This window comes from Cupressus sempervirens, chromosome 7, assembly GCF_028749045.1.
Source record: "Cupressus sempervirens isolate cs-2001-9-10 chromosome 7, ASM2874904v1, whole genome shotgun sequence".
In the NCBI taxonomy this organism is placed as follows: domain Eukaryota; kingdom Viridiplantae; phylum Streptophyta; class Pinopsida; order Cupressales; family Cupressaceae; genus Cupressus; species Cupressus sempervirens.
Window position 1 is genome coordinate 68,124,777 of NC_143124.1, and position 27,784 is coordinate 68,152,560.

The 27,784-nt window shown below is 33.6% G+C and overlaps 1 protein-coding gene across 1 annotated transcript in view; it reads right to left on the bottom strand.

Annotated features, from left to right (window-relative positions):
- Positions 1-5,027: 5,027 nt before the first annotated feature.
- Positions 5,028-27,784, bottom strand: part of LOC149545524 (disease resistance protein RRS1-like) — a 30,762-nt gene continuing 8,005 nt past the window's right edge. The window contains exons 2-5 of the mRNA XM_089793790.1: positions 6,932-8,140; positions 6,546-6,848; positions 5,733-6,434; positions 5,028-5,584 (exon numbers count right to left, since the gene is read on the bottom strand). Of these exons, the coding sequence (XP_089649916.1) occupies positions 5,057-5,584; positions 5,733-6,434; positions 6,546-6,848; positions 6,932-8,140 (2,742 nt within the window). The 3' untranslated portion in view covers positions 5,028-5,056. The remainder of the gene's footprint in view (positions 5,585-5,732; positions 6,435-6,545; positions 6,849-6,931; positions 8,141-27,784) is intronic.

Sequence of the window (27,784 nt, forward strand, 5' to 3'; positions counted from 1 at the left end):
TTGGCCTAACAATTAAAGGCAGGAGATGGAAAATTTTAAGAGATATTACCATAGCAATAATCTTATAGGACACATTAAGCAAGGTGATGGGCTATCATTTGCTAATATCTTGAGGATTGTCAGCTTTAGGTATAAATTTGATGTTTCCTTTGTTGATAATAGCTCCTAGACTCATAGCATAATAGGCTTCAAGATCAACTTTGTGCAAGTCGGGACCAATAGACTCCTAGAGCTGCTTGTAAATTCATAGGGAAACTCATCACACCTAGGAGATTTGTCATCAACCATGGAGAAGACAGCCTCCTTGAGGTGTCAGATGGTGAGAAGTTGCTCACAGAAAGAATGCTGCTCGATTGATAGGCAGTTTGGAGTAACAAAAATACATTTTTAGGGAGCTTCCTCGTGAGAAATCAAATTTCCCTATGAAGCAAAAATATTTTCATAGTAATGAAAAAAAGCTTGCAAAATGTCAAGGAGATTGGAAAGAACAAAATTTCCCTATTTAATTTTTTTAATCCCAAAATTGATATGACGAGCTCTAAGAATATGGAAGAACTCTTTAGAAGCCTTATCGCTAATTTCCAACCAATGCAGGCAAGCTTGGATTTGGCCCCCTCGAGTAGCATAATTATCTGTAATCTACTTCTCATGACAGAGTTTGGAAGGCTGGATTTTTAAATCAACATCAAAAGGGTTAAGAGGGAGAGCTTCAGAAGCCTTCTTGAGAGCCTTAGTGGTGGAGTCATAAGATTGTTGTTTGAAAACTGCCCACTGTTGTCCATAGATGTGCAAATACTAGTAGTTTCAGTAACAACATTGTTTCACCATTGAATCCAACCTGTCTAAGAATGTAGATGTTGTTCCAAATTCTAAAAATGTAGGATGTGAGCAATAGTGGAAGCATGTGACAACACTAACATATTTAGGAAAATTTGTGTCTAGACAACTCGTTGGATAGCTGTATGACAATAAATGGTAAAATAAATGGGATAGTGATTAGATAACATCACATCTAGCAAAGGAATGACAAGTAAATCTCGATCCTCAAAAAAGGAGAAAAAATTGCACAGTAATCATGACACAATTGAGACATTTTAAAATGTGGTTAGAGCTAGCTCAAAAATTAGAACAAATGTGCTAGACTCCACTATGCTGGTGGTGGTTAGTATTGGGATCATAAAGGCCCAATTTATAATGCATGTAGTACTAGGCTTCCCTCTCCCTAGCTATCTAGTGAAAAGGCACAATGCTAGCTTTGTTAGAGGCCAACTCAACCATATTCAAATCATGACACATAGCCCAAGTAACTGGAGGCTGGTTGTCAGCCATCCAACACCACAATTGAGATCTTTCCCCAACATTATTAGAAGCATAAACATTAACTATGGAAAAAGAAGGACTTTTGATAGAAAGAAAAATCAAAATTATTTTGTGCTGGGGTCAAAACCATGCGAAATAATAATAGAATGAAGATAAGGTGACAGAAGAGTAACTACACCACCTCTACCAATTTTGTGCTGAGACGAAAACATAACACCATATGGCCAAATGATGCGACATGTAGAAGAAAGCATGAAACCATAAATTTTAACCTCTTGCATGCAAAAGAAATCTAAAGTACCAAGTCTATGATGGGTATCCCAGACATAGTACTTTCTAGAAAGGTTTGTAAGACCTCACACATTCCATGATGAAAAATTCATGAAAATTCTTCCATATCTTCTTCGTCCTCGAGAGAGGAGTAAGTATTTTTCAAGAAAGTAGAAACTTGATTGAAGCCAGAAGGAAAATCCTTTGGAGTAATAGCCTGTCATTTCTCCTCGAGTTTCTCAGCATGTCAGGGAGGACTACGAGAATGTCGCACCTTTTGAGTCACAATGGATGATGCAACAAATGGAGTGTGTATCACAATAGAAGTGATAGCCCTTGTGGCATCCTTGATCCCTTGTGAACTACCAAGGTTTGAAACCTGAGAAATAATAGAATTTGACTCTAGAAAAACTATCGTCAACCCTACAATGGCTGAGGTTTGCACTCCTATTGGAATAGGAGGATTTGAAATGGCAACAACATGAGATTGTTTAGGAGTTGAGGAATCCTTTTCCTTGTGCCCAACAATAGTTCATTCCTCCTTTAGTTTTCCTTCTGTTGGCTTTAAAGGGTCCCCCATAGGCAAGGATTTAACCATGGGCACTACCAAAGGGCAATACTGAATCTTTTATTCTATTGATTGTCACTTATAACAAGTGTTGGGCAGGTTCAAATAGAGAACCTTCTGAGCGAAGGTTTGGGAACCAATCTGTATCTCTAAAGAATCCTTGAGATCTTTGGAAAGATCAACCTCAATGCAAACACGTTTTTGAGGATGAACATTAAAAAAAAAATTGTGCTCCTTAGTAACAATTTTTTGAAAAGTATTGGCAATGGACTCAATAAAAGGCCAACACAACAAGTGTAAACCTGGGAACTCAACCCACACAAGAACACTAAGCTTTTTGTCATTAGAGATAGTAAAGTCTCGTGATCATCTTTGATACACTAGCAAGGAGGAACACATTGACCAAAGGCCATTGTCAAAAATCATGTCTATGTGAGACGGGTTGGAAAAATGGGAAAAAAAAAAAAAAAAAACCTTTGGTAAAGTTTTTCACAGTGTCAAAGACTTCGTGAGGAGTCCAACTCTTGTTAACCCATTCTCAGAGCATAGCTTCAAGAGGAGTCCTACCCACAAAATATCCTATCAAGGTATGTCTTCTAACCATTCACAAGCAACATCAAATTCTTGCAAAGGAAGGATAATATCAGGATTACCTTATGGAAGACCTTTGGGATGAATTTGTGAGGAAGTTTTTTCAGAGGAAGTGCCATGGATTTCTGAAGTAGCAGCGTGAACACTAGTATCAACAACTGGTTCACCATTGGCTAGGGTCATTATAAACTAGTCCTGAGAACTCTTGCACTAAATTTGGTTTGATAAGTGGTGATCATAGAAGGAAAGCTCAAACAGAGAGTCGTACACAAGGAAAGTGAAAAACACATAAAACCCTAGCAGAGTGAAAACCCCCAATTAGAATGGACAATTTTTGAGAGAGAACATCATCTATGTTAATTATGAAAATATAAGTTAAAATGAATAATAATCGGACAATACACACTACATTCTCTCAACAAAACAAGTCACAAAGATTCATATATGAATGGTTGGTTGCATTCTATGCTAATAATAACTATATATTGACATTTCTTAGTCTAAAACAGACTATTGTAGTGCCTCTTGGCCTATCATGGCAATATCATATGATAGTTGTAGAAGGTGTGTTACCCATGGCTAGTTGTACATAGTCACCTGCCAACATGGCTAGCTACCCTTTCCTGCACTACCATATACGATTTTCTCATCGGCTCAAATCCAACTTTGTTTTAATAGCTAACACAAGGTGGATCAGTTGATGTTTAAAATTTTGACATGTTTGTATCCAAAAGAATTAAATAAATAATTGGGTGATACTACATAGTTGTTCCATGCTAAAATAAAATATAAAAGAATAGTTTGGGGGATTGTGGTGTGTGTAGTGATGAGGAGTGCAGCTACTAGTCCAACAGTCAAATGCTCAGTTCAGGTGCTCTTTCGTTTATTGGGATGGCTCATGTTTCTTATTTCATATATAACTGGTAAAATGATACTATATTTGGGCACAAGACAAGCCTGCCAAACACTATCTCAGAAATTGCATTTTTTAAGTATGGGGATTTCGTGAATGCCGACTTTTCCCATGGGTATTGTTATCTAGAACAAATGTCTACTCTCTTCAATCCAAGAAATGATTTTTGGAGTTCTATTGCTTACCTCAAAATTTAGCTTACATGCAAAGGAAAAACTAAATGCTTAATTGTAATCCTCCTCCTGGCATGGTCATGTAGCAGAGAAAATCAAAATGAAAAAGACTTTCTATAGATAGAGGGCACTTCATCAAATATTTTTGCAAACTGCTATGGATAATTTTAAAACAAAGTTGGGAAATGAAGAATTAGGCTCTATGTACAAAGGGGTTTTATCTAAGGGCACAAATATAGCAATAAAATGGCTTGATGAATTAGGGTACCGAACAAGTGAATTCTCCACAAAATTAGAAAAATGCAAGCATAGAGCACTCTAATAAATTCACAAACTCTAGTCCGCCTTTTCAACTATTGTACCTTCCTAAGGAATTCCTCTTGCTGGGTGGGCGGGTTCTGTGAACAATTTGCAGGAAGCACAACGTTAGAAACAAAACTTTAGAAAGTCTTTAATTTTTTTAAATTTTTACAGAAGATAGACATTGTACCTGCTCTGCTTCTCCATTTTTATTGAAGCATTTCAAAACTATGTGTGGCTAATGAATACCTCACTTGAGTTCATAAAATGAGAAGTTATGTTGAGCATGTTGGTAGGTATGTGTCAGTAGAGCAATCTTCCACAACTGAGAAATAGACAACAAAGACATCCAGTTGTCAAAGCATACCGTACACTAGGTGGAGTGTTTGAGATTTTTTTTTTAATATTGAATGGAAAATGAAAAAGACCACCTCGAAAAATGTCACTAGCCAATAGGAAAAAAGTAACACCAACTTTAACATCAATTTAATTCATATATTTGTAGAAGACTATAGAAGTTGGTAAGGTTTTTGTGTGTGACATGAATTCCCAAGAGAAAACTAATAGTTGGAAAGCTATTGAAAGCGTTACTCTCGTGTCTTAAGGCAGGGACTTACAAAGAGGTAAATTATATACTTAGAAATATTGGAAATCCTTGACTGCAATAAGACAAAGATGATGGATTTTACGACAACAAATGGCCAAAACAAGTTGACCATACTTCTCAATACTTTTGGGACACCGCTATCCTCCCTACAAAATGTAAGTTGATCAATTTTCAAATAATCGAAAACATTATGGCTTTTTCTGAAAATTTTGGCATTTGCCCTTCATGATCTGCATAGTTTGTAATTGAAAATTGAAAAAAAATCACTACATTTTCGTGAATCTGAAAAAAAAACAAAATTGACTTTATTATCTTTAGTACATTTTGTTAGAAACTAGACTTTCCCATACCTTTTGCCTCTTCTTCTGCTTTACCACATCATTTCCCACCGAATTTGGTACCGTACGTTGTGGGTACAGTCGGTCAGCAATTCTCTGTAATACAGTTAAAGCTTTCCCTTCTTCTCCAACTTTCAGTGTGATCCGAACTCCCTTCTCTATTCTCAGATTGCTTAGGCTACCTTCAATATCATGTTGGGTGAGTACAACTGTGATTAAGCTATTCCTTTCAGGTTCGAGCATATAGCCGCCATCAGATTGAAATGTTAGAAGACCCCAATCATTAGAATTAGGCGATGATGTTGTTAAGAGCAAAGCATATATAGTGATTGCACTCGATGTGCTGCTCATCTGCAATATATCAAACTCTTCTATCTCAATCTCACCGACCTCGTGGGCGTCAACTACCTCAGAAAACATATTTTCATTCAATTTGGATGATACTTCACCCATTTCGTCCTCTTGTTCGAAAACAATTTGCATGATTTTCTTTACCGGAAGCTTCTGAAACATTTTAAATATTAGTGTAAAAGGAGCGCATAATAAAACAGTATTCTGAAAATATTAAAGATAAAACACATCTTTAAAAGACCGAATAAACTTGTTTTCCACTCAAAATAAATTGATTGCGACAAAGGGAAAGCAGTACTACCTTCAATCCACAAATGTAATTCCGTATGCACGATGCACATCCACCATCAGGAATTCCAATAACAAGACTTGTCAATCCTGGCAGCTCTTCTGCCCCTTCTACGCTCTGTAGCTCACGACATCGTACAATACTGATTTTCTCCAGACGACGTAGATGAGCAAGGGTGGGCACCCATTTCAACCCATCGCAGTTTTCTAGTCTCAACGTTTGAAGCCCTATTAGAGTAGACAAATCTGACATTGCTTCCAACTGAGGACAGTCATACACATGAAGAGTGCTCAGTCTCTCTAGCTTCTTTAACTCCATTTCTTGTAGATTACCCATATACCTAACTCTCAGTAATCGAAGTCTGGGGCACATCTCTCCACTAATTACCAATTTGGATATATTTTGAAGATGGACAAATTGTATAGCTTCAAGGTTATCCATGCGGCTGCTTGTAGAAGAATCTGAATTGTTTGAACCTCTACCTTTGCTCAGATCAAAATTCCCTCTGAAGAAGCCACCCTTCGTACTCCTAAAGTCTAATGATCTAAGATTACTAAGTTGTTTAATTGATTGCGCCAAGGACGTTGCGTCTGTCTTCTCTAGTGAATCATTTATATATAATTCTTCCAAATGACTGAACATTTTTATTAGATCTGGTAGCTTTTGCAAAGAGGGAGAGTTCAAAATCCTTAGCTTTCTCAACTCGAAGCTGGCCTGGCATTGACGGTTGCATTAACAAATGAATTGCTTCTCAGTAGTTAACGATCTTCTTGAAACAAATATTATGAAAGGAGACTTAATTTCCATGAAAGGATAACGAAATACCTGAGGATTGATCTGCAACTGTTGCTGAAAAGTGCTCCACAATTCTTCCATTCTCGAAATTACCAAAATGTGCAATTTATGTAGAGGAATCCATGAAAGAATGCTCGTTGATAATTTTTCATTCTCACTATAAATTTCAAGCCACAGTAGGCCAGTCTCAGATATAAAATAAACAATTCTGCTTCCGATAGTCAAATCCTTGAAACGACGGAAACACCTGCCGTTTGCTTCTGCCAATATTTGCTTAAATCCTTTTGCTTCCTTCAGATAAAGATAAGGGTTAAGTGTTATTGGCGAGAAAAACTTTTCAAAGACGCATAAATTAAAAGATTTTGACAAAATCTTTTTATAGTTTTTAATTTAAAAAATATAAAGAAGAAACACACCATAGATCGCAGGAGTTCTGATCGCCATAGCCGAGGAGGGCCAAACTCATCTGCCATTTGTCTTCCCAGATCGCGAAGGTGATCGTGCATTTCAAATGCTTCATTAACCACTTCAACCAGGCACTTATCTTGCAGCGTTTGAAGGGCATACTCAGCACTCCAACCAGACGCATTCCAGATTGTTATAGCATTACTTATCAAATCAATGGAACGGTTTTTATTGAACAGGCAAGCTATATCTATAAATATCTGTTTCTCCTCTCTGTCTAGACCGTCAAAACTAATTCTGAGCCTCTGCATTATATCTTTGGGCTGGATTTTCTTCACTTTTTCCAATACCTGCTCCCAATATTTCTCATCCCTACGATAGACATGTGCGCCCAAAACTATGAGTGAAAGCGGAAGACCTCCGCAGTAATCGACGAAGCTTTCGACAAATTTCTCATATGCAGCGGGTGTATCACCTCCATGGAAAGCATGGCTACAGAAGAGCTCCTTAGCACGATACTCATCCATACCCTTCATCTTATAACGCAAATCTGCACCCCTTAACACACTCTGGTCACGGGTTGTAACAATTAGCAGGTCACCAGAGCCCAGCATGCCTTGAGGTAATAGGGCGTCTAACTGGTTCTCATGGTCGATATCATCTAAGATTATAAGGAAATGCAAATGCCTTGCCCGTCCCAGATGATCCATCAGCTTTCCAATTCCATGGTCTACACTCCTCGCCTCTTGATTTCCACCTAAAAGATCTTGTAAGAGCTGCCTTTGTAAGCAGTGCAATTCACCTCTGGCATGTGATTCTCTCACATCAGAGAGAAAGCATGATGCATTGTAGCCTGAACGCTTCCTGTTAAACAACTCCTTTGCTAGGGTAGTCTTTCCAGAGCCCCCAAGTCCGAAGATTCCCACCATCCCCGCTATCTTTGAACAACATTTCTCAAAATCTTTAACGACCTCGTCAAGTCCAACTGGATATTTGGCAACATGCAAGTGTGTACTCTTTCTCTTTTCTTGAATTACTTGTACCACACGAGATACAATCTTTTCACACAAATGTATGAATTGCAGAGGAATGTGGATATGAATGGCAGAAAGCGTGAAACTCTCCAAAGCAGAGTGAGCGGAATTTGATACAATTATTGGAGGAGACGAAGAAATAACGAAGAAGGGATGAAAGAGTGTGAAAGACAGTGATGTCTGCCACTAGACAAAAAGATAAGAGGAATCAGTCCAAAATATCCCACCCGCTGGGGACCAAGATTGTGTCTGCCACTAATAAAAATATCGGTGGAATGGTATTACACTGGTGGGGCCCGCCAATGACAGTTGGTCACGTGGAAGGGGAAGCGTCTATATGGAGCAGACCAAATTTTTTCTATTTAATAATTAGTTTTAAAATTATTTAACAATGATTTCTGCATTTTAATTTATTAAAAAAATGATAACGAAGGAGATTCCGTTGGCTAGTTAGCCACTCGCAGTGGGAAGGTGTGCTCTATTTTTTCTTATTTACCCTTTTGGTTTCTAAATACGGAAATGGTATTTTTAAGTAATCTGACTAGCAATTGTACCATACTAAGATAGGAATACATATTGAAGGTCAACTAGGGAAATAAGGTAGGTGTATTTTGATAATAGAATATCATAATCTAAATTGTAAACACAGAAATAATTCTAATCGTGAAGAAAATCCACACCATTATCCCAACTCTAACTATAATAAAAGCATCTAACTTCACTCATAAGTGTGGCTTCAATCTTAGCTTAATACTAACCCTAATGAAAAGTACTCCAATCAAAAGTGTAACCCTAAGTATCATACAAACCATGATGTAAGTCCTTATCTTAACGATAATTGTAGCTCTAAATCTTATTGACAAATCTAATGTCAACCTCCATTCTAACCCTACCATAACCCAAATATAAAATCTAAATCCTAAAGAAGATTATAATGCAAACTTTAAACCTCATTCTAACTCTAATCGTGACATTAAAACTAGTATAAAATGTTTAAACTATATGACCTTTGAAATAATAATTTTAAAAAAAAAAATTAAATAGGAAAAACATTGATATAAGATAATTCATTGTTGAATAAATTGATCCGTATAAATAAATGTCAACTTTCTTTTTATTTATTGAATATTATGAATGTTTATCATTTTTAATATATCAATAAGATTGTTAGATTCTTATAGATAAGGAAAATATAAAAATAGTTATTAGATATAAAAATATTGTAACACATTTTAGTCTATTGTCATATTTATTAAAATCTAGAATATGAAAAATAAAAAATAAAATTAGAAATATTAAATATAATAAAAAAATTAAAAATTAGAAATATAAAATATATTAAAAAAATGAAACTAAAATTAAATATGTATTAAAAAGTTTTTATAATACAAATATTAAAGAAAATTCAACTCTAAATAAACAATTCAACTGTTTTAATCATTATCTTTCAAAAGTTTGGGGATAGTGATATGATTAGTTGGAGTAAATGGGCTACCTCTCTAAAGTATGATTTTTTTAAAATTCTTAATCCTTGAGACAAAATGTGAAACATTTGAATCACTAAAATGTAAAAATTCCTATGAGTTTAATTTTTTAAAATAGATTAAGTGCCAACATCAAAATTGAGATAACAAACATTTATAAAGTGAAATTGACAACCTAAACCTAATCAATTGAAATAAAGGTAAGATTGACTTTCAAATAAATAATTGATAACTTTTGATACAATCATCAAGATAGGAATTATAACAAATATATTCAACAAAGGCAATATAAAACCAACATTAACCAATGCTAACTCCTAAGATGGGATTTGAAGATCGGCCATTAGAATTTTGATGGTACACATGAAGAGAACCAAAATCCTTGTATACATTCAAGATTAACATAAATATAATGAACATTCCTTTGAGAACAAATATTTCAACTACATTGAAATGACATCAAGCCATTATTGTGTGCAACTATATAGATTTATTACAAGAAATTTGTAAACAATTTTGGTAGTTTTAGATTCATAGAATTTGCCCCATATTATCAAAATTCAAGTACAATTTATACTTTTCATTTTACAAATTAAAGTTAGTTTTGATAAATATGTAAAATTATATAGTATTTATAACAAAATTATAATATTTATGAAAAATATTATAAATAAATAGAAGGATGTAAAATCCAATGTTAAAAGGTGATAAGAATTGATTTTAAAATGGAATATGGTAATAGAAGAGTGACATATGTATAGTTCTTGATCATACTTATTATTAAAAATAAAAATTCTATTATGTTTTCAAATTATTTAATAAATAATTTTAAGTGTAAATTTTAAAAATTTAAATAAATAAGAAAAATGATTTAAAAACTTTAATAAATTATTCATATAGTATTTAAAATTACAATTCTATTTATATATTTAAAATTCAAGTACAATAAATAATTTTCTTTTGATAAATATGTAAAAGTCTATATTATTTATAAAAGAATCATAATATTTATGGAAAACTATAATAAAAAATGGGTGGGTCATGTAAAATCAAATGTTGAAAGGTCATAGGAACTGGGTTTAAAATAGAATATGATAATAAAAAGAAAGATATATATGTGTGTGATGTGTGTAGATATAGATATATGTATATGTATATGCATGTGTATGTATGTATGTATGTATGTATGTATGTATGTTGTTGGAAACTACAATTGAAACAATTGTTATGTTGTCATTGATGTCAAATCTTATTAGTGAGATAGTTTTCTATTTGATTTGAGTGTCATATCTATATAATTGATGAAGAGGATTTGAGAAGTTGGTCATAAAAAAAGGACCCAGACGAAAGGTTGAATTATGAGAAGAAACTACAATTGACACTTGATTAGTTAGAATTTGACAAGATAAAGTGATTGTTTGAGTCATATTGCAAGAGAAGAAGATAGTTATACTAAAGCCTTGATGAAGTGATCAAAGATTGACCAAATGCATAGGCTTGACCAAGCAATAGGAACAAAAATCAAGGAACTTGAAGTTCATGCCAAGTGATGCTAGTGTCAACCGAGCCATAATATGAGCCGAGTATATATATGTATATGTATATACATGTGTGTGTGTGTGTGTGTGTGTGTGTGTGTGTGTGTGTAGTTGGAAACTATAATTAAAATAATTGTTATGTTGTCATTGATGTCAAACCTTATTGGTGAGATAGTTTGCTATTTAATTTGAGTGTCATATCTATATGATTGATGAAGAGGATTTGAGAAGTTGGTCATAATAAAAGCACCCAAATGAAAGGTTGAGTTATGAGAAGAAACTACAATTGACACTTGATTAGTTAGACTTTGACAAGATAAAATTATTGTTTGAATTATGTTGCAAGAGAAGAAGATAGTTGTACTAAAGCCTTGATGAAGTGATCAAAGATTGACCAAATGCATAGGCTTGACCATGCAATAGGAACAAAAATTAAGGAACTTGAAGTTCATGCCAAGTGATGCTAGTGTCAACTGGGCCATAGTACGAGCTGAGTAGAAATAGTCTTAACTAAGCACCAATATTGATGGAGCATCATTATATGTCTCAAACAAAAATTTAGTAGTGATCGAATAACCTAGTGATGACTGAATGTCAGAACATAGTGTTGGCTGAGTGACAATATTTTGATAGTTTATGAAAACATCATGAATTCTAGGCAACAAAGTTGATTTCTTGGAATATGTTTAAAGTGTCTTGAAGATAAGGATAAATGATCTATAGAATATTTTAATCAAGGGAAACCATGTTTGTGCATTTCTATGCAAGGATTCAAGGAGAAGTTTAGAAAAGTTTCTAGAACAAAAAAGAAGAGACAAATTGATGGAAGGATTTGATGAATATTACCAAATCCTAAGATCAATGATGGTGTATAAGTAACAAAACCTCAAAATTACCTATTTAAGGAGGTATAAGAGCTAACCTAATAAGGTTGGAGCAATTGTTGATGCTATTGATTGGTGAGATTAAGAATAAGGTTGAGAAGCAATGAAAGGAGGTGAAGAGTAATTGCTTGAAGGGGTGCCAAGTGAATCAAAGACCAAGATTACAGTGAAGCTCAGTGAATTGATCAATATTTTGAGCTAAACTAAGATCTTTGTTTGCAAAGTGAGTTGTATTTTCCTAATAAACCTAATGTTACTTTCTAACCATTGTAATAGTATTGAAATCCTTTAATCAAGGTTGACCTAACAATCATATGTAAAGCCTTTAATCAAGGTGGCATTCTAATGGAATGTTCTAAAGTCCTCTAACAAGGCCACTCCTAACAAGGTCACATTTAATAGTGCACTTTGTAAACTTTAATAGGGTTGGCTCATAACATAGCTCATTTCAAAAGAGTGAAAGATTGGTGATATGATGTTGGTGATTTTTCCCAAATTGAGTTTCCACGTTAAATCGTAGTGTCAAACTTGTATGGGTGATATTTGTGATGAGTTACTCTTAATGTTTAGATTATATAAGTCTTCTATATTTAAGACAATGGACTACTAGTTTATGTTACTAGAAGTTTACTACAGAGGCCAAGCTAATGGATGTTAAGATTTGAAGTTGCTTAGGTGTTTGTTTGTTCAATTGGGACATCTGGAGCTTGGATAACAAATTCACCTTTCCACCTCTCAATTATTCTAAACATTCTAATAATATATATGTATACAAGTCTATACATATACACATACATACATATACACACACACACACACACACACATATACATATACACACAAATTATTGATCTCAATTTGGTTTTGACAAGTGAGTATCAACACACTTAAGCTATTTACTTAGTTCATGTCGAACTAGTAATACATGCCGAGCACAACATGTAAGTATTAGACCATGTTGAGTTGCAATGAGTGCCGAGCAAATAGACCATGTTGAGTGATTCAAATGATGAGTAAATAGTGGATGCTGAGCAGTACAGGTGCTAAGTTAGAAGCAGAAATATAATGTATGTTGAGCATCAAAGACTTCATATGTCGAGTGATATAGTTTGGACATATTTGTTTGAAATGGAACAAACGACTATGTAAACTGTTTGTGAGCCAACTTAAGGATAAATTATGATCTTCTGGAGATAATGAAAAATCTATATGTGGATTATGTATGTAATAACATGAAACCAATTAGAAAATGGGAATATTTAAGTGGAAAAATGGATGAATCTTAGCCGTAGATTCATACCTAACCCTAAGCCACCTAAGTCTTCTTAATGAGGATGAAACCCTAAATTCTTAACAAGTGTACAAGGGGTGAATGATTGAATTGGAAGATTAAGCAAGACAATTTGTAGAGCATTCAAGGTGACTTAGAAGTAAGAGTGTATTGCAAAATCAATTAGAGAATGCATTAGATCATGAAGGATCAATCAAACATTATGTAGAGGTGATTTATTATCAGGAAAGCAAGTGCCAACCACAAGATCTATGCTGAGACATTTCAATAGGTGATTTTAGTTAAATCTCTTAATAGAGTAGTCCTAATAGACTATATGAAATACTTTAACAGGGTGCTTGCTTAATTGTGAGTTGAAGTCCTCTAACCAGACACACTTCTAATAGGGTTTTGAAATCCTCTAACAAGGTGGGACTTAATAGTCTTTGTAAGCCTTTCATAGGGTAGACCATGATTCATGGTCAAACCATTATAACCTTAATTAGATACACTTTATTGCTACATTAGTGAAGATTTGTGGGTGTCATCCCCACCCCAGTTTTACCTTTTCACTTGGAGGTTTCCTAGGTAATCACATCTGGTTTTATGTGCATGTTTGATTACATGTTTACATGATTGATGCATATTCTTTACATGTTATTTCAATATATTAATGCATGTGATGTATAAATGGTGAAAGTTTTATGGGTCCAAGTTTAAACTCAACCCCCTCAGAAGTTTACTCTCTTCCCACTTGTAATTCCAACAATTGGTATTAGAGCCAAGTTTTGTAAAAGAGAAGCTTTGCAACTTAGAGAAAAGATCTTGAAATGGAAGTCTACATGCCAGGAAAGACTATTGAGAACTAGGAGATTGAAATAAATCTCATACTACATCAACTAAATGAGGTAAGAGAGGAACTGAAGAAATCCTTGAAGAGAAGCAAAGAGATTTCTATTGTAAAAAATGACACAGTATACAAAGAGATAGACACCACGAAGCTATTTGTAGATGGTAAGTCTAATGAATTTAGTGTAGCAATTGCAAATCTAATGAAAAGAATAGAATCCAAGTTGAGGAAATAAGAATTCTCGAGCTAGAGCAAGAATCACAAGCTATACTATGATGTGAGGTGATTGAAAAGAAGAAGAAAGCCATGGAAGACAAAGCCATGATTGAAGTAGACAAAAGAATTTTGGCAAATAGATTGGAAGAGAAGTCAACAGAGTTAACCAAGATCTCCAACATGCAATTGGATACTCTAAGTCAAATGATGAATGACAACTATGAACTGAATGTTAAGGATGAAGTTGTAGAATGAACAATTGTAGAATGACCTAAAAAGAGACAAGGAATTTGTTGAAAGCCTCAACAAGCCAAATGAAGCCATCAAATACTTTGAGCAATTATTGAGATCCCCTAGATCCAACAAAGATACATCAAGATTGGGCTACACAATTACTAAAGAAGGAGAGTCATCCAAAATTACTGAAGAAATGAACATCAAAGATAAGAACTTCAAACCTACTTGTCATAGTCATGGTAAGAAATGACATTCTACTAATGTGTGCAAGAGCAAGAATGCAAATTAGAATCTCAAGCCTAAAAGCATGACTCATTGTCATAAGTGCAACAAACAAGGTCATCAGGCAAATGAATGCATAACCAGGACTATGCATAAACAAAGATTTGAAGGATATTGTTATAATTGTCAGAAGTATGGACATAGAGCCTTTGAATGCATAACCAAATCAATGTGGTCATCAAACAAGCCAACAAAGGCAAGAAGCTATGGAAACTTTTATAATTGGGATCATAATACAAGATATAGCTATCACTATTGTCAAGAATATGGACATGTGCCTGAGAATTGTATTAGGACACACTTTAGTGGTAACTACAAAAGGTGGTTGAGTCAAACTACATGTTTTAGCTATTTGAAGATTGGTCACATCAATAATCATTGTCCAACTAGGTCAAAGGCACCAAGTTGTGAATTTAATAAAGGCAAAGGCAAGGAAGATGTTGAACACATCAAAGATGAGATGAACAAGACATGAAAAAAGAAGAATGATTGTAGCACATTAAATGGAGAAGGGGACACATCACCCAATGGGTCAAGTGATCAAACCTCATCAAACTAAAAAATCAAGAGGTATGTGGGACTGATATACAAGTGTTATATCATACATTAGTTTCCAAAGAGATAGTATTGAAAAGACTACATTGGCATGAATAAAGATGCAAGTTGTTGAAAATTCAAGTTAATTTTTTTAAGTTCTTCATGATGTTGCCAAGTATGAAAATTTTTATATGTCTGATGAGTGGAATGCTAGTAGATATTGAGCTGCTAGACTATCTAGTGGATGTCAAGTTCACAGTAGCTATCAAGTGATGGTAATATCAATGGATGCTGAGCGATTTTGAAATTGGTTGATACCGAGCTTACAACTAACAAGCACTAAGTATTAAATGCAAGGTTTTCAAAGGATATATGATCATTTTCTACTCATTATTCATCATTTGAAATTTGAGCAAGAGTGAGCATAGCAAAAGGCAATTTAGAAACTTGTTCAAGGCATTTGCAAAGAATCCAACAATGATCTCACATCAATTCTTTGGATTTCACAAGGTATTTAGCACAAGTTGAGCTACAAGTTTTATTTTACATAAACCCTATTTTGATATAATGGTGTCTAGCTCAAAAAATGTAGAAGGGAAAGAGGTTTTGAAAGTTTAGCTTGTTAGTAATGAAGTCAAATAACCTATATTTAATGACATTCCTAACATAGCTTACAAACAAGATCCTTCTGGCACTTTATCCATGATCCCACCAAATGTAATAATGGTTTAAGATGTAAGGAGATGTTATAATTTTAAAATTGGTAGCATTGGGGACTTAGAAATCAGAGAAGCATATGATAGGTTATGTGAAAATGGTGTTCTAAAAGAAGAATATAAAATCATTGTGAAGAAGGGTTTAATTTATGCCCTAGATTTTCATAGTGTATTTAAAACTAAATAAATTAGAATTGTGTTGAGCCAAATACATGATGGATCTTTATGGCTAGAGCGTGGGGCAATTAAGATTACTAAAAGAATAATTCATAGGGTTACTAGCTACCCAACCCTAGATCAGCCCAAGACTCTAAGGAGTGATTCCAAGGAAGTAATAGAGAAAAAACACTGTAGAAAAATAGAATAAGAGAGGCATGACAATAGATACCATTGTTGATCCATTATTGAACCTTGTTGTAAGGGTCATTTCTCAAAAATTCTATCAATCAAGTAGATTGAATAGTGTACCCTATATCACTGTGGATGTTGGTTATAAGATTGTGAAGAAATATCATACCTATGATTTGGCTAAGCTTCAACTACAACAACTAATGGGAAATCTTGGAGCAATTAGAAAGACCAACAGTTCTCAATGCAAATTTGGTTCAATTCTATTCTACATATTCTTTTATGTGTAGAATACAGTTCCCTCTTTTGGTACTGTAAGTTGAAAAACAAACAAGTCAATTGTTGTATAGAGCAATGAGTTTCTTGAACAGATGGAAGGAAACTTTGAGACATTGACGACAAGTTATTTTGAAGATTTTAAGAAATCAATGAATGAAAGAATGATGATACCTATCTCATTGGTTGAGCAACATTATAATGATATATGCTTTCTAGTTGATGTCGATTACACCTTCATGTAAGCTACCACACTAAGGGTTAGATGGTTAAGGCCACTTGGGTATGAAATTAATGTTGAGGAAGCTTCAGTAGCCATCACAACACTCCTAGTAAAATAAATTGATAAAAGTGTAAAGACATTTGGCAACTATGAAATGGTAAAGTCAAAGATTACCATGGAATTGAAAACTACCTCCACACTCAAGAAGAAAGATAAGTTGGTCAAGAAGCTAAAGGCCAAATTTGGAGGTGTAGATGAAGAGGATGAAGAGAAAGAACAAGCACAAGCACAAGAACCTCTTGCATTAACTCAAGGCATGGGAGAGGATAAGGAAGAAGAGGAAATAGAAGGTGTCAAGGGAGAAGAAGTTGAGGAAGCACCCACTCATGATGAGCCAAAGAAGAGAAAGGGTAAGACACAACTAGTAGAAAAGCAAAAGAAAACTGTTCAACCAAGCCTGGCCAAGCCAATAGCACCTACCAATAGAGCCAATACACGAGCAACAACTCAGAAGGCCAAAAAAAAATCCAAGCAAACAAAGCAAGGTGGCCAAGTGCAAAAGAAACAAAGAAGAAACTATGTTGCACATTTAGATTTAGATGAAGAAAGGATTGAATCGAATGATATAAGCCAATTCAAAGTGGTAAGTCACAAACCACTCTCTGATCTTGATAATTTGTGTGAAAATGTTAAGAATAATGTAGATTTATCTGATGTTAGAAATGTGAATTTTGATGATTTGAGCAAAGAGGAGAAAAAGCTAGTGGAAGAAGCCCTATATGCAATGATGTCAAAATTTAAGACAACACCATTATAATTTTCCAAGTCAATACCCAAGAAACTATATGATTTAGTTGAGCAAAAATGAAATTATTGTTTAAATTTGGAAAAACAAATAAGGGAAAAAACTTTAGCCCAAGTAATGCCAAAATTGACAAAAGGGTAGATTGCTAAGGCAAATAAGAAATATGGAGTTAGGTTGACACCTAAATATAAAGCCTTCAACATTAAAGCCTTCAACATTCTTCAAAATAATATTGAAGACGTGGTCAAGAAATCAACCCAAATATGGAAACTTATCTATGGGTTGACCACTATGAAATAAGGAAAATTAGACCCTTTTGAGGGTAAAGATGATGATAAGGATGAAGATGACAAATATCATGACAAATAAAATGATGATAAGAAAGATGATACAGTTTAGGAGGAAACTAAAAAGCAAACTAATGAAAAGGCAACAACTGAACAACAACAAGATGAATAGAGTGTGCAAGACACACAAGTGTCAAGTGTTAGTCCTCCCCATGACACAATCAAGTCTACTTAAACTATTATTATTAAGGATGTCTCTAACCTTTCAGCTTAGAACATCAATCCCCTAATTGTAGAAGACTTGAAGAAGATATTGGACCAATCTTCACTGCAAGCTAAGCTATGTGATAACCTAGTTTTGGTCAGTATAGATAAGCTCCAAAAGGTAGTAACTGATGTCACAAGGGAGAAGGTGAATCCACAAGAACCACCTTCTATCATCCCTTTAGTTACAAGTGTACAAACTTTGACTCAAAAAATAGTAGATACATCTACCAAGGTTGACACAAGTGATAAAGTTGTTACTATTGAGAAGAAGTAGGCAAAATAGAAAGATAAAATAGGACAGATAGATACATATGTACCTAAAGCACAAGAACAATGTGCTATTGAAGTCATAGTAATAGATTAGGGAAAGCCTAAAGAACATGAGCAAACACCCATGGTAAAGGAGCAAGAAGCCATCCAAGCATTGGTAACTCTACCAACATTTGGCACTCTACCTACACAAGTTCTTTAGAAGCTAAGCACAAAAGCTATACCATTGCAAATATCAGTACTAGGCTCTAGCACTTCAAAAGTTGAAAAGGTAATTCACTATGGAGATATCACTCTTCATGAAGAGATTTTTATACCTAAGTTTGATTATGATACACTGACATTATATCAAATAAGAATTTTGCAACAAGCCTTAGATAAGAAAAAGCATCAAGAAATTCTTAGGAGAGAACACAGGTAGAAGCAAGCACTTCAAGACATTAAGGACATCTTTTTGGATGCATTTAGTTTGCAAACTCTTGAAAAAACCAAGACACTACTAGAAAAACTGTCAAATATAGTGGAAAAGGTCAATAATTAAGACATTGATACAAATGCTAAACTTTTAAAATGGTCTGAAAAGAAATTCCAAAGCAAGGTAAATGACAAGATATCTAGTGATATAGCACTCACTCAAGTTGCATTGGCTAAAAAGATTAAGGATGTGAAGAAGGTACTGGAGAATATATTCTCATTGTACACCAAATTTTTTGAACCTACACTCTTCACCCAAGAGACCAAGCATCATATTCTAAGCTCGAAGAGAAATCTCAACATATCAGGTACAAGATTACCTCAAAACCCTACTTAGAGTGAGAAGCATTTTATACATTGCTTCAGACACAAAGTCAATTAGTTGTGTTAATAACAAAAGAGGCTAGCATAAGAGCCAAGTTGACATGTATATAGGCATCCCATACCCCACATATGGAGATACTATACAAGGAACTAGGTTATGTCAAGACTCTACTGAAGAAAGACCCCAATATTTCTACTCTAGATGGCTTAGTACACACATCTTGTGTTGGTATGTAGGTCCATATAAACAATGGGAGAATGCCAATCCATGGGAATATGAGTAGCGTAACGATTGGCTTTCATTAGAGGTTTGGAATGATAGTGTCATAGTGGGAATTTCTTTTTTTCACAATTTTCCATCCATCTTCGAAGCATTGAGGTCCTAGCCCAATGGATAGATACCTTTCTGTTGAGCTTGCAATCTATATCAAGTCATTGAATGTTGCATGTGACAACTGGGATGTAGCTCTTAAAATAATAATGGAAGTCCATAAATATTTTTTGGACAAACACATTATATGCGTATAGCCCATTTGACATAAGTGTCAAAAAGGGGGAGAATAAATAACATTAGACATTGGGGGAGATAAAGTGAGGGAGAAAAATACCATGGGGGAGTATGAACAAAGGGGGAGTAGAGCATAAAAGAAAGAAAGAAATAACAAAGGGGGAGCCTAGTAGTAAAGTTATATCATTGAGAAGATATACATTTTTTGGAGATACATTTTTGAGGAAAGCAGTAAACTAATATAGATATCAGCTATGACAGATCATATCAGATGAAAGAATATCATATATAGTGCATTGAAGTTAGAGAGGAGCATAGATTTTAGATAAAAAATAGACACATTAACTTAGGGGGAGTTATCAATTTTGAGATTTATAAGTTATTGCAAAATTTTGAAATTTTGAAGTTTTGTATTTAAGCTGAGTCACAGACATGTTATGCTCGAGAAGATGAGATTGATTATTTATATTTAAGTGTTTTTGACACTCATGTCAAAGGGGGAGATTGTTGATCACATAGTGGTTTTGACAAGTGAGTGTCAACACACTTAAGCTATTTTGTTAGTTCATGCCGAACTAGTAATACATGCCAAGCACAACATGTAAATATTAGACCATGCTGAGTTGCAATGACTGTCAAGTCACTCTAGTGCTGAGCAGATAGGCCATGTTGAGTGATTCAAATGCCAAGTAAATAGTGGATGTCGAGCAGTATAGGTGTTGAGTTAGAAGTAGAAATATAGTGTATGCTGAGCATTAGAGACTTCATATGTCGAGTGATACAATTTGGAAATATTTGTTTAAAATGGCACAAGCAACTATGTAAATCATTTGTGAGTCAACTTACGGATAGATTATGATCTTTTGGAGATAAGGAAAAATCTAGATGTGGATTCCCTATGTAATAACATGCAAACAATCAAAAAATGGGAAGGTTTAAGTGAAAAAAATGAATGAATCTTAGCCATATATTCATACCTAACCCTAAGCCACCCAAGTCTGCTTAAAGAGGATGAAACCATAAATTCTTAACGAGTGTACAAGGGGTGAATGATTGAATTGGAAGAGCGAACAAGAAAGTTTTCAGAGCATTCAAGCTAACTTAGAAGTAAGAGTGTATTGTAGAATCAGTTAGAGAAGAACAAAGGATAGAGAAGAATACAACATTGATACATCAGATAATGAAGAATCAATTAGAAATTGTGCAGAGAAGATCTATTATCAAGCAAGAAAGTGCCAACTATAAGATCTATGCTAAGACATTTTAAGAGGTGATTTCAGTTAAATCTCTTAATAGAGTAGTCCTAATAGCCTATATGAAATTCTTTAAGAGGGTGCTTACTTAATTATGAGTTGAAGTCCTCTAACCAGGCACACTTCTAATAGAGTGTTGAAATATTCTAACAAGGTGGGACTTAATAGTCTTTGTAAGCCTTTAACAAGGTAGACCATGATTCATGGTCAAACCATTGTAACCTTAATTGGATACACTTTATTGCTATAGTAGTGAAGATTTATGGGTGTCATCCCCACTCCAGTTTTACCTTCTCAGTTGGAGGGTTTCTAGGTGATCATATCTAGTGTTATGTGTGTGTTTGATTACATGTTTACATGATTGATGCATATGCTTTACATGTTATTTTAGTATATTAATGCATATGATGTATGAATGGTGAAAGTTTTATGGGTCCAAATTTAAACTCCTGATTCACCCTCCCCTCAAAAGTTTACTCTCTTCCCACTTGTAATTCCAACACACACACACACACACACACACACATATATATATGTATGTATATATGTATGCATATATATGTATATATATGTATACATCTATATATACATATACATATATATGTATGTATGCATATATATATATTTATATATATACACATACACACACATATATACATACATATATATCCATATATCTATATCTATACATACATACATACATACATACATATATATAATATATATATATATATACACACACACATATATACAAACATATTTCCATATATGTATGTATATATATACATCCATATGAGTATATGTGTCTATATATTGAAACCAAAAATTCTATTTAATATAAATTATTTAATAAATAATGATGAATGCACATTTTGAAAATTTGAATAAGTAATAAAAAGAATAAAAAACTTCAAGAATTATTCATATACTATTTAAAATTTTATTTTTATTTGTATATATTTATTTAAATTTAAATATAATTTTTTGGTATTTTAATTATATTTTGAATTTTGAATTTGAGAAAATTACAATTGATTAACTTTTCCATTACCTATAATATTAGGTTGTACTTTTTTTTTATCTCATTATTTTAAAATTAAATCATACTAAAAAAATTGTATCATTACCTTTTATATTTCGTAAACTTTATATCATAATGGTTATAGATCATATAATGTCTCTATGTATGTACGTATGTCTATATGTATGTATGTATATATATATATGTATATATGTATATGTATATGTATATATATACATATACATATATATCATATATATACACACATATATATACATACATATACATATGTATATATCATACACACACATATATACATATAAGTATATATGTATATATGTATGTATATATATTGTTAATCTCATATTGGTTTTGACATATGAGTGACAATACACTTAAGTCATTTACTAGTTCAAGTTCATGTTGAACAAGTAATGTATGTTGAGCATAAGTTGTTAGATAGTGTATGTCAAGTGAGTAAATAGTAAGGGTAGAGTCACTCAAGTGCCAAGCAGCCAACTGATGCTGAGTGATTTAGATGTCATGTGATCAATAGATGCTGAGTCCTTCAAAGGTCGAGTTACAACAATGAAGATATTGTAGATGCTGAGAATTAGAGACTTCAAGTGTTGAGTAAAATAGTTTTGAATGTAGTTGTTTGTAATGGCACAAACTTCTATGTAAACTATTTTTGAGTTGACTTAAGGTTTTTTTTGCAATTCTAGATGATAAGAACGAATCTATATTGAGGATCCCTATGCAGTACATGCAACCGATCAGTTAAAGGGATGGATTAGGTTAAAAAATGGACAAATCCTTAGGTCTTCTTAAGGAAGGAAAACCTTAAAACATTGTATGTGTGAAGAGAGAAGTTTGCATGCACAAACAGAGGATTCATGGTGACTAAGGAGTTGTGATAATCATCAAGTTATGAATTTTAGAATTAGTTAGAGGAGAACATAGGAAATAAGTTTTAGGATAGAAGCTATACATTTGATCAAAGATACATGCAAAGAGGTGATATGTTATCTAGTAGTAGAGTGCTAACCACAGGATCATTTTTTAGATATTCAATAGGTGAATCAGTTAAATCTCTTAATAGAGTAGTTCTAATAGGTTATTGTATATCCTTTAACAAGGTGCTTACTTCATTATAAGTTTGAGTCCTTTAATTAGACACACTTCTAACAAGGTGTTGAAATCCTTTAATAAGTTAAGATCTAACAATCTTGTAAGTCTTTAATAGGGCAAACATTTCATAGGGTAGATCATAGTTTATGATCAAATATTTTAACCTTCATTAGATACACTTTACAATAGCAATAGTGAAGATTTGTGGGTGTCATCCCCACCCCAAGTTTACCTTATCATTGGAGTGTTTCTAGGTAACCAAATATCTTGTGTCATATATCTATTGAATGTTTATTTGATTTCATGCTATGGATAGACATGCTTAGTTTGGTATTTCAGTTTACATGCAAATTTTGAGATGGTTGTGTGGTGAATGTTTTAAAGGTCAAATATTTGAAGGATTGATTCACCCCACTATCCCCCCCCTCATAATTTACATTCCCTACTATATTTCCAACAATTTTTATCAAAGCCATGTTCTTTAGAAATGAAAGCTTTTCAACTTTGAGGAAAGATATTGAAGATGGAGTTCTACAAGTTGGGAAAGACTATTGAGAATTAGAAGATTGAAATCCATCTTGCCCTACATCAATTGAATTAAGAAAGAGAAGAGTTGAAGCACTTATTAAAGAGAAGGAAATAGATAGCTATTAAGGAGAATGACACATATTACCAAGAGGAAGACACTATTGAATTATTTAAAGATGGAAACTCAAGTGAATTTGATGCAATAGTTGCAGATCTGATGGAAAAGAATGGTGCCCTGACTGAAGAGGTTAGAAATATTGAGATAGAACAAGAAGTATAATCTATATTGCTATGTGAGGTGACTGAGAAGAAAAATAAAGTTGAGGAAGAAAAATTCAGGATTGAAGATGACAAAAGGATACTTACCAATAGACTAGAAGGGAGGACATCAGAGGTAAATATGATTTCTCACATGCAACTGGAAAAAAAGAGTCAAATGATGATTAGAAATCATGAATTGAATGGAACGAATATTGAGATCACAACCCTAAAATTATAGAATGAACAATTGAGAAATAATCTAAAAAGAGAAAAAAGAATTTGTTGAAATTTTCAACAAACCTAGTGAAGCCATCAAGTATTTTGATAAAATAATGAGATCTCCTAGATCTAATGATGGTACTACTAGATTGGGATACACCAACACTAAAGAAGGAGAATCACCTAAAAGTGGTGAACAAAGAAACAACAAAGGTAAGTAATACAAACCTACTTGTCATACTTGTGGAAAGATAGGTTATACAAAAAATGTTTGCAAGAGAAACAATGAAAATCAAAACCCTAAGAAGAAATTCATGGGTAACTATCATAAGTGCAACAATCAAGGATATCAGACACATGAATGTAGGACCAAGACTACAAGCACACAAATATTTTAAGTTTACTACTACAACTATAAGAAGTATGGACATAGAGCATATGAGTATAGATCCAAGCCTAACTAGTCATCAAATAGGCAAGCTAAGGTAAACCTATTAGATTCTACAAATGGGATTACAATACAAGGTATATTTGTCACTATTGTAAAGAGTATGGACATGTTGTTGAGAATTGCATTAGGACACATTTTAGAAGTGACTACAGTAGATGGTTGAGTCAAACTACATGTTTAAGTTGTTTGAAGACTAGTCACATCAGCAAAAATTGTCCAACAAGGTCAAAAGCACCTAGTAGTGAATTCAATAAAGGAAAAGGAAAGTTTGATGTCGACAAAGTCAAAGTGCAGATGAACAAGACATGGAAGAAAAAGGAAGATTATAGGACATCAAGTTCAGATGGGATCACTTCATCCAATGGATTAGGTGAACACATCACCCTCAACTAGGGAATCAAGAGATATGTGTGGGATTGATATTTCAAAGTTCAATTATACATCACTTCCAAGGATTCAATTCTAAAAAGATAATATGTGCATGAATTAAGATGCAAATTATTGGTTAGAACTTAGAAGAAATCTATAAGTTTTCATGTTGCTATCGAGCATGAAAAGTTTCACTATTGCTACTGAGTGAAAATTTAGTTGATGCCAAGCTATCAAGGGTGATCATGTTGGCCAAACTTGATGTGGTAGAAATTTCATGGAAGCTAAGTGAGTCAAAATTACTATTGGAATTGAGTTTATAGTTGTGTAAGCACTGAGCATTTATTATGAAGTTTCAAGGGTTATATGGTCATTTTTTGACTCATTGCAATCATTCAAGATTGAAGAGAACACGAAGAGCATAAGGTGAATTTGAGAAATTGATTCAAGCATTTGTAAACTGGATGCAACTACTACTCACCACAAAACACCATATTTTCAAGGTATTTATCTTTTGTTAAGATACATGCTTTGAATTCACACAAACCCTAGATAATTATAATGATGTCTAGCTCTTCTTGTATTGTGGTCAATGATAGGGAGAGTTGGGATGAACCAATCACAAGTTCATGCTTCTTGCCTACCTTTAAGACTTAAGGTACATTATTTGAATTTACACAAACCCTATATAATTATAATGATGTCTAGCTCTTCTTGTATTGTGGTTAATGATAGGGAGAGTTGGGATGAACCAATCACAAGTTCATGCTTCATGCCTACAAAAATCAAGGACATCAGACACATGAATGCATGACCAAGACTACAAGCACACAAATATTTTAAGTTTACTACTACAACTATAAGAAGTATGGACATAGAGTATATGAGTATAGATCCAAGCCTAACTAGTCATCAAATAGGAAAGCTAAGGTAAACCATACTAATAGATCCTACAATTTGGATTACAATACAAGGTATATTTGTCATCATTGTAAAGAATATGGACATGTTTTTTATAATTGCATTAAAACACATTTTAGAAGTGACTACAGTAGATGGTTGAGTCAAACTACATGTTTAAGTTGTTCAAAGACTAGTCACATCAGCAGAAATTGTCCAACAAGGTTAAAAGCACCTAGCAGCGAATTCAATAAAGGAAAAGGAAAGGTTGATGTTGATGAAGTCAAAGTGTAGATGAACAAGACATGGAAGAAAAAGGAAGATTGTAGGACATCAAGTTCAGATGGGATCACTTTATCCAATGGATTAGGTGATCACATCAACCTCAACTAGGGAATCAAGAGGTATGTGTGGGATTGATATTTCAAAGTTCAATTATACATCAGTTCCAAGGATTCAATTCTAAATAGATCATATATGCATGAAGTGAGATGCAAAGTATTGGTTAGAAACTAGAAGAAATTTATAAGTTTTCATGTTGCTACTGAGCATGAAAAGTTTCACTATTGCTGCTGAGTGAAAATTTAGTTGATGCCAAGTTATCGAAGGTGATCATGTTGGCCAAACTTGATGCGGTTTCTAAATGTGGTAGAAATTTCATGGAATCTAAGTGATTCAAAATTACTATTGGAATTAAGTTTACAGTTGTGTAAGCACTAAGCATTTATTATGAAGTTTCAAGGGTTATATGGTCATTTTTAGACTCATTTGCAATCATTCAAGATTGAAGAGAGCACAACGAGCATAAGGTGAATTTGAGAAATTGATTCAAGCATTTTTAAACTAAATACAACTACTACTCACCACAAAACATCATATTTTCAAGGTATATATCTTGTGTCAAGATACGTTCTTTGAATTTACACAAACCCTAGATAATTATAATGATGTCTAGCTCTTCTTGTATTGTGGTTAATGATAGGGAGAGTTGGGATGAACCAATCACAAGTTCATGCTTCTTTCCTACCTTTGAGACTTAAGGTACATTCTTTGAATTTACACAAACCCTAGATAATTATAATGATGTCTAGCTCTTCTTGTATTGTGGTTAATGATAGGGAGAGTTGGGATGAACCAATCACAAGTTCATGCTTCATGCCTACAACAATCAAGGACATTAGACACATGAATGTAGGACCAAGACTACAAGCACACAAATATTTTAAGTTTACTACTACAACTATAAGAAGTATGGACATAGAGTATATGAGTATAGATCCAAGCCTAACTGGTCATCAAATAGACAAGCTAAGGTAAACCATACTAATAGATCCTATAATTGGGATTACAATACAAGGTATATTTGTCATTATTGTAAAGAGTATGGACATGTTTCTGATAATTGCATTAGAACACATTTCAGAAGTGACTACAGTAGATGGTTGAGTCAAACTACATGTTTAATTTGTTTGCAGACTAGTCACATCAGCAGAAATTGTCCAACAAGGTCAAAAGCACCTAGCAATGAATTCAATAAAGGAAAAGGAAAGGTTGATGTTGATGAATTCAAAGTGCAAATGAACAAGACATGGAAGAAAGGAAGATTATAGGACATCAAGTTCAGATGGGATCACTTCATCCAATGGATTAGGTGATCACATCACCCTCAACTAGGGAATCAAGAGGTATGGGTGGGATTGATATTTCAAAGTTCAATTATACATTAGTTCCAAGGATTCAGTTTTTAAAAGATCATATATGTATGAAGTAAGATGCAAAGTATTGGTTAGAACCTAGAAGAAATCTATAAGTTTTCATGTTGCTACGTAGCATGAAAAGTTTCACTATTGCTACTGAGTGAAAATTTAGTTTTTTCCAAGCTATCAAAGTTGATCGTGTTG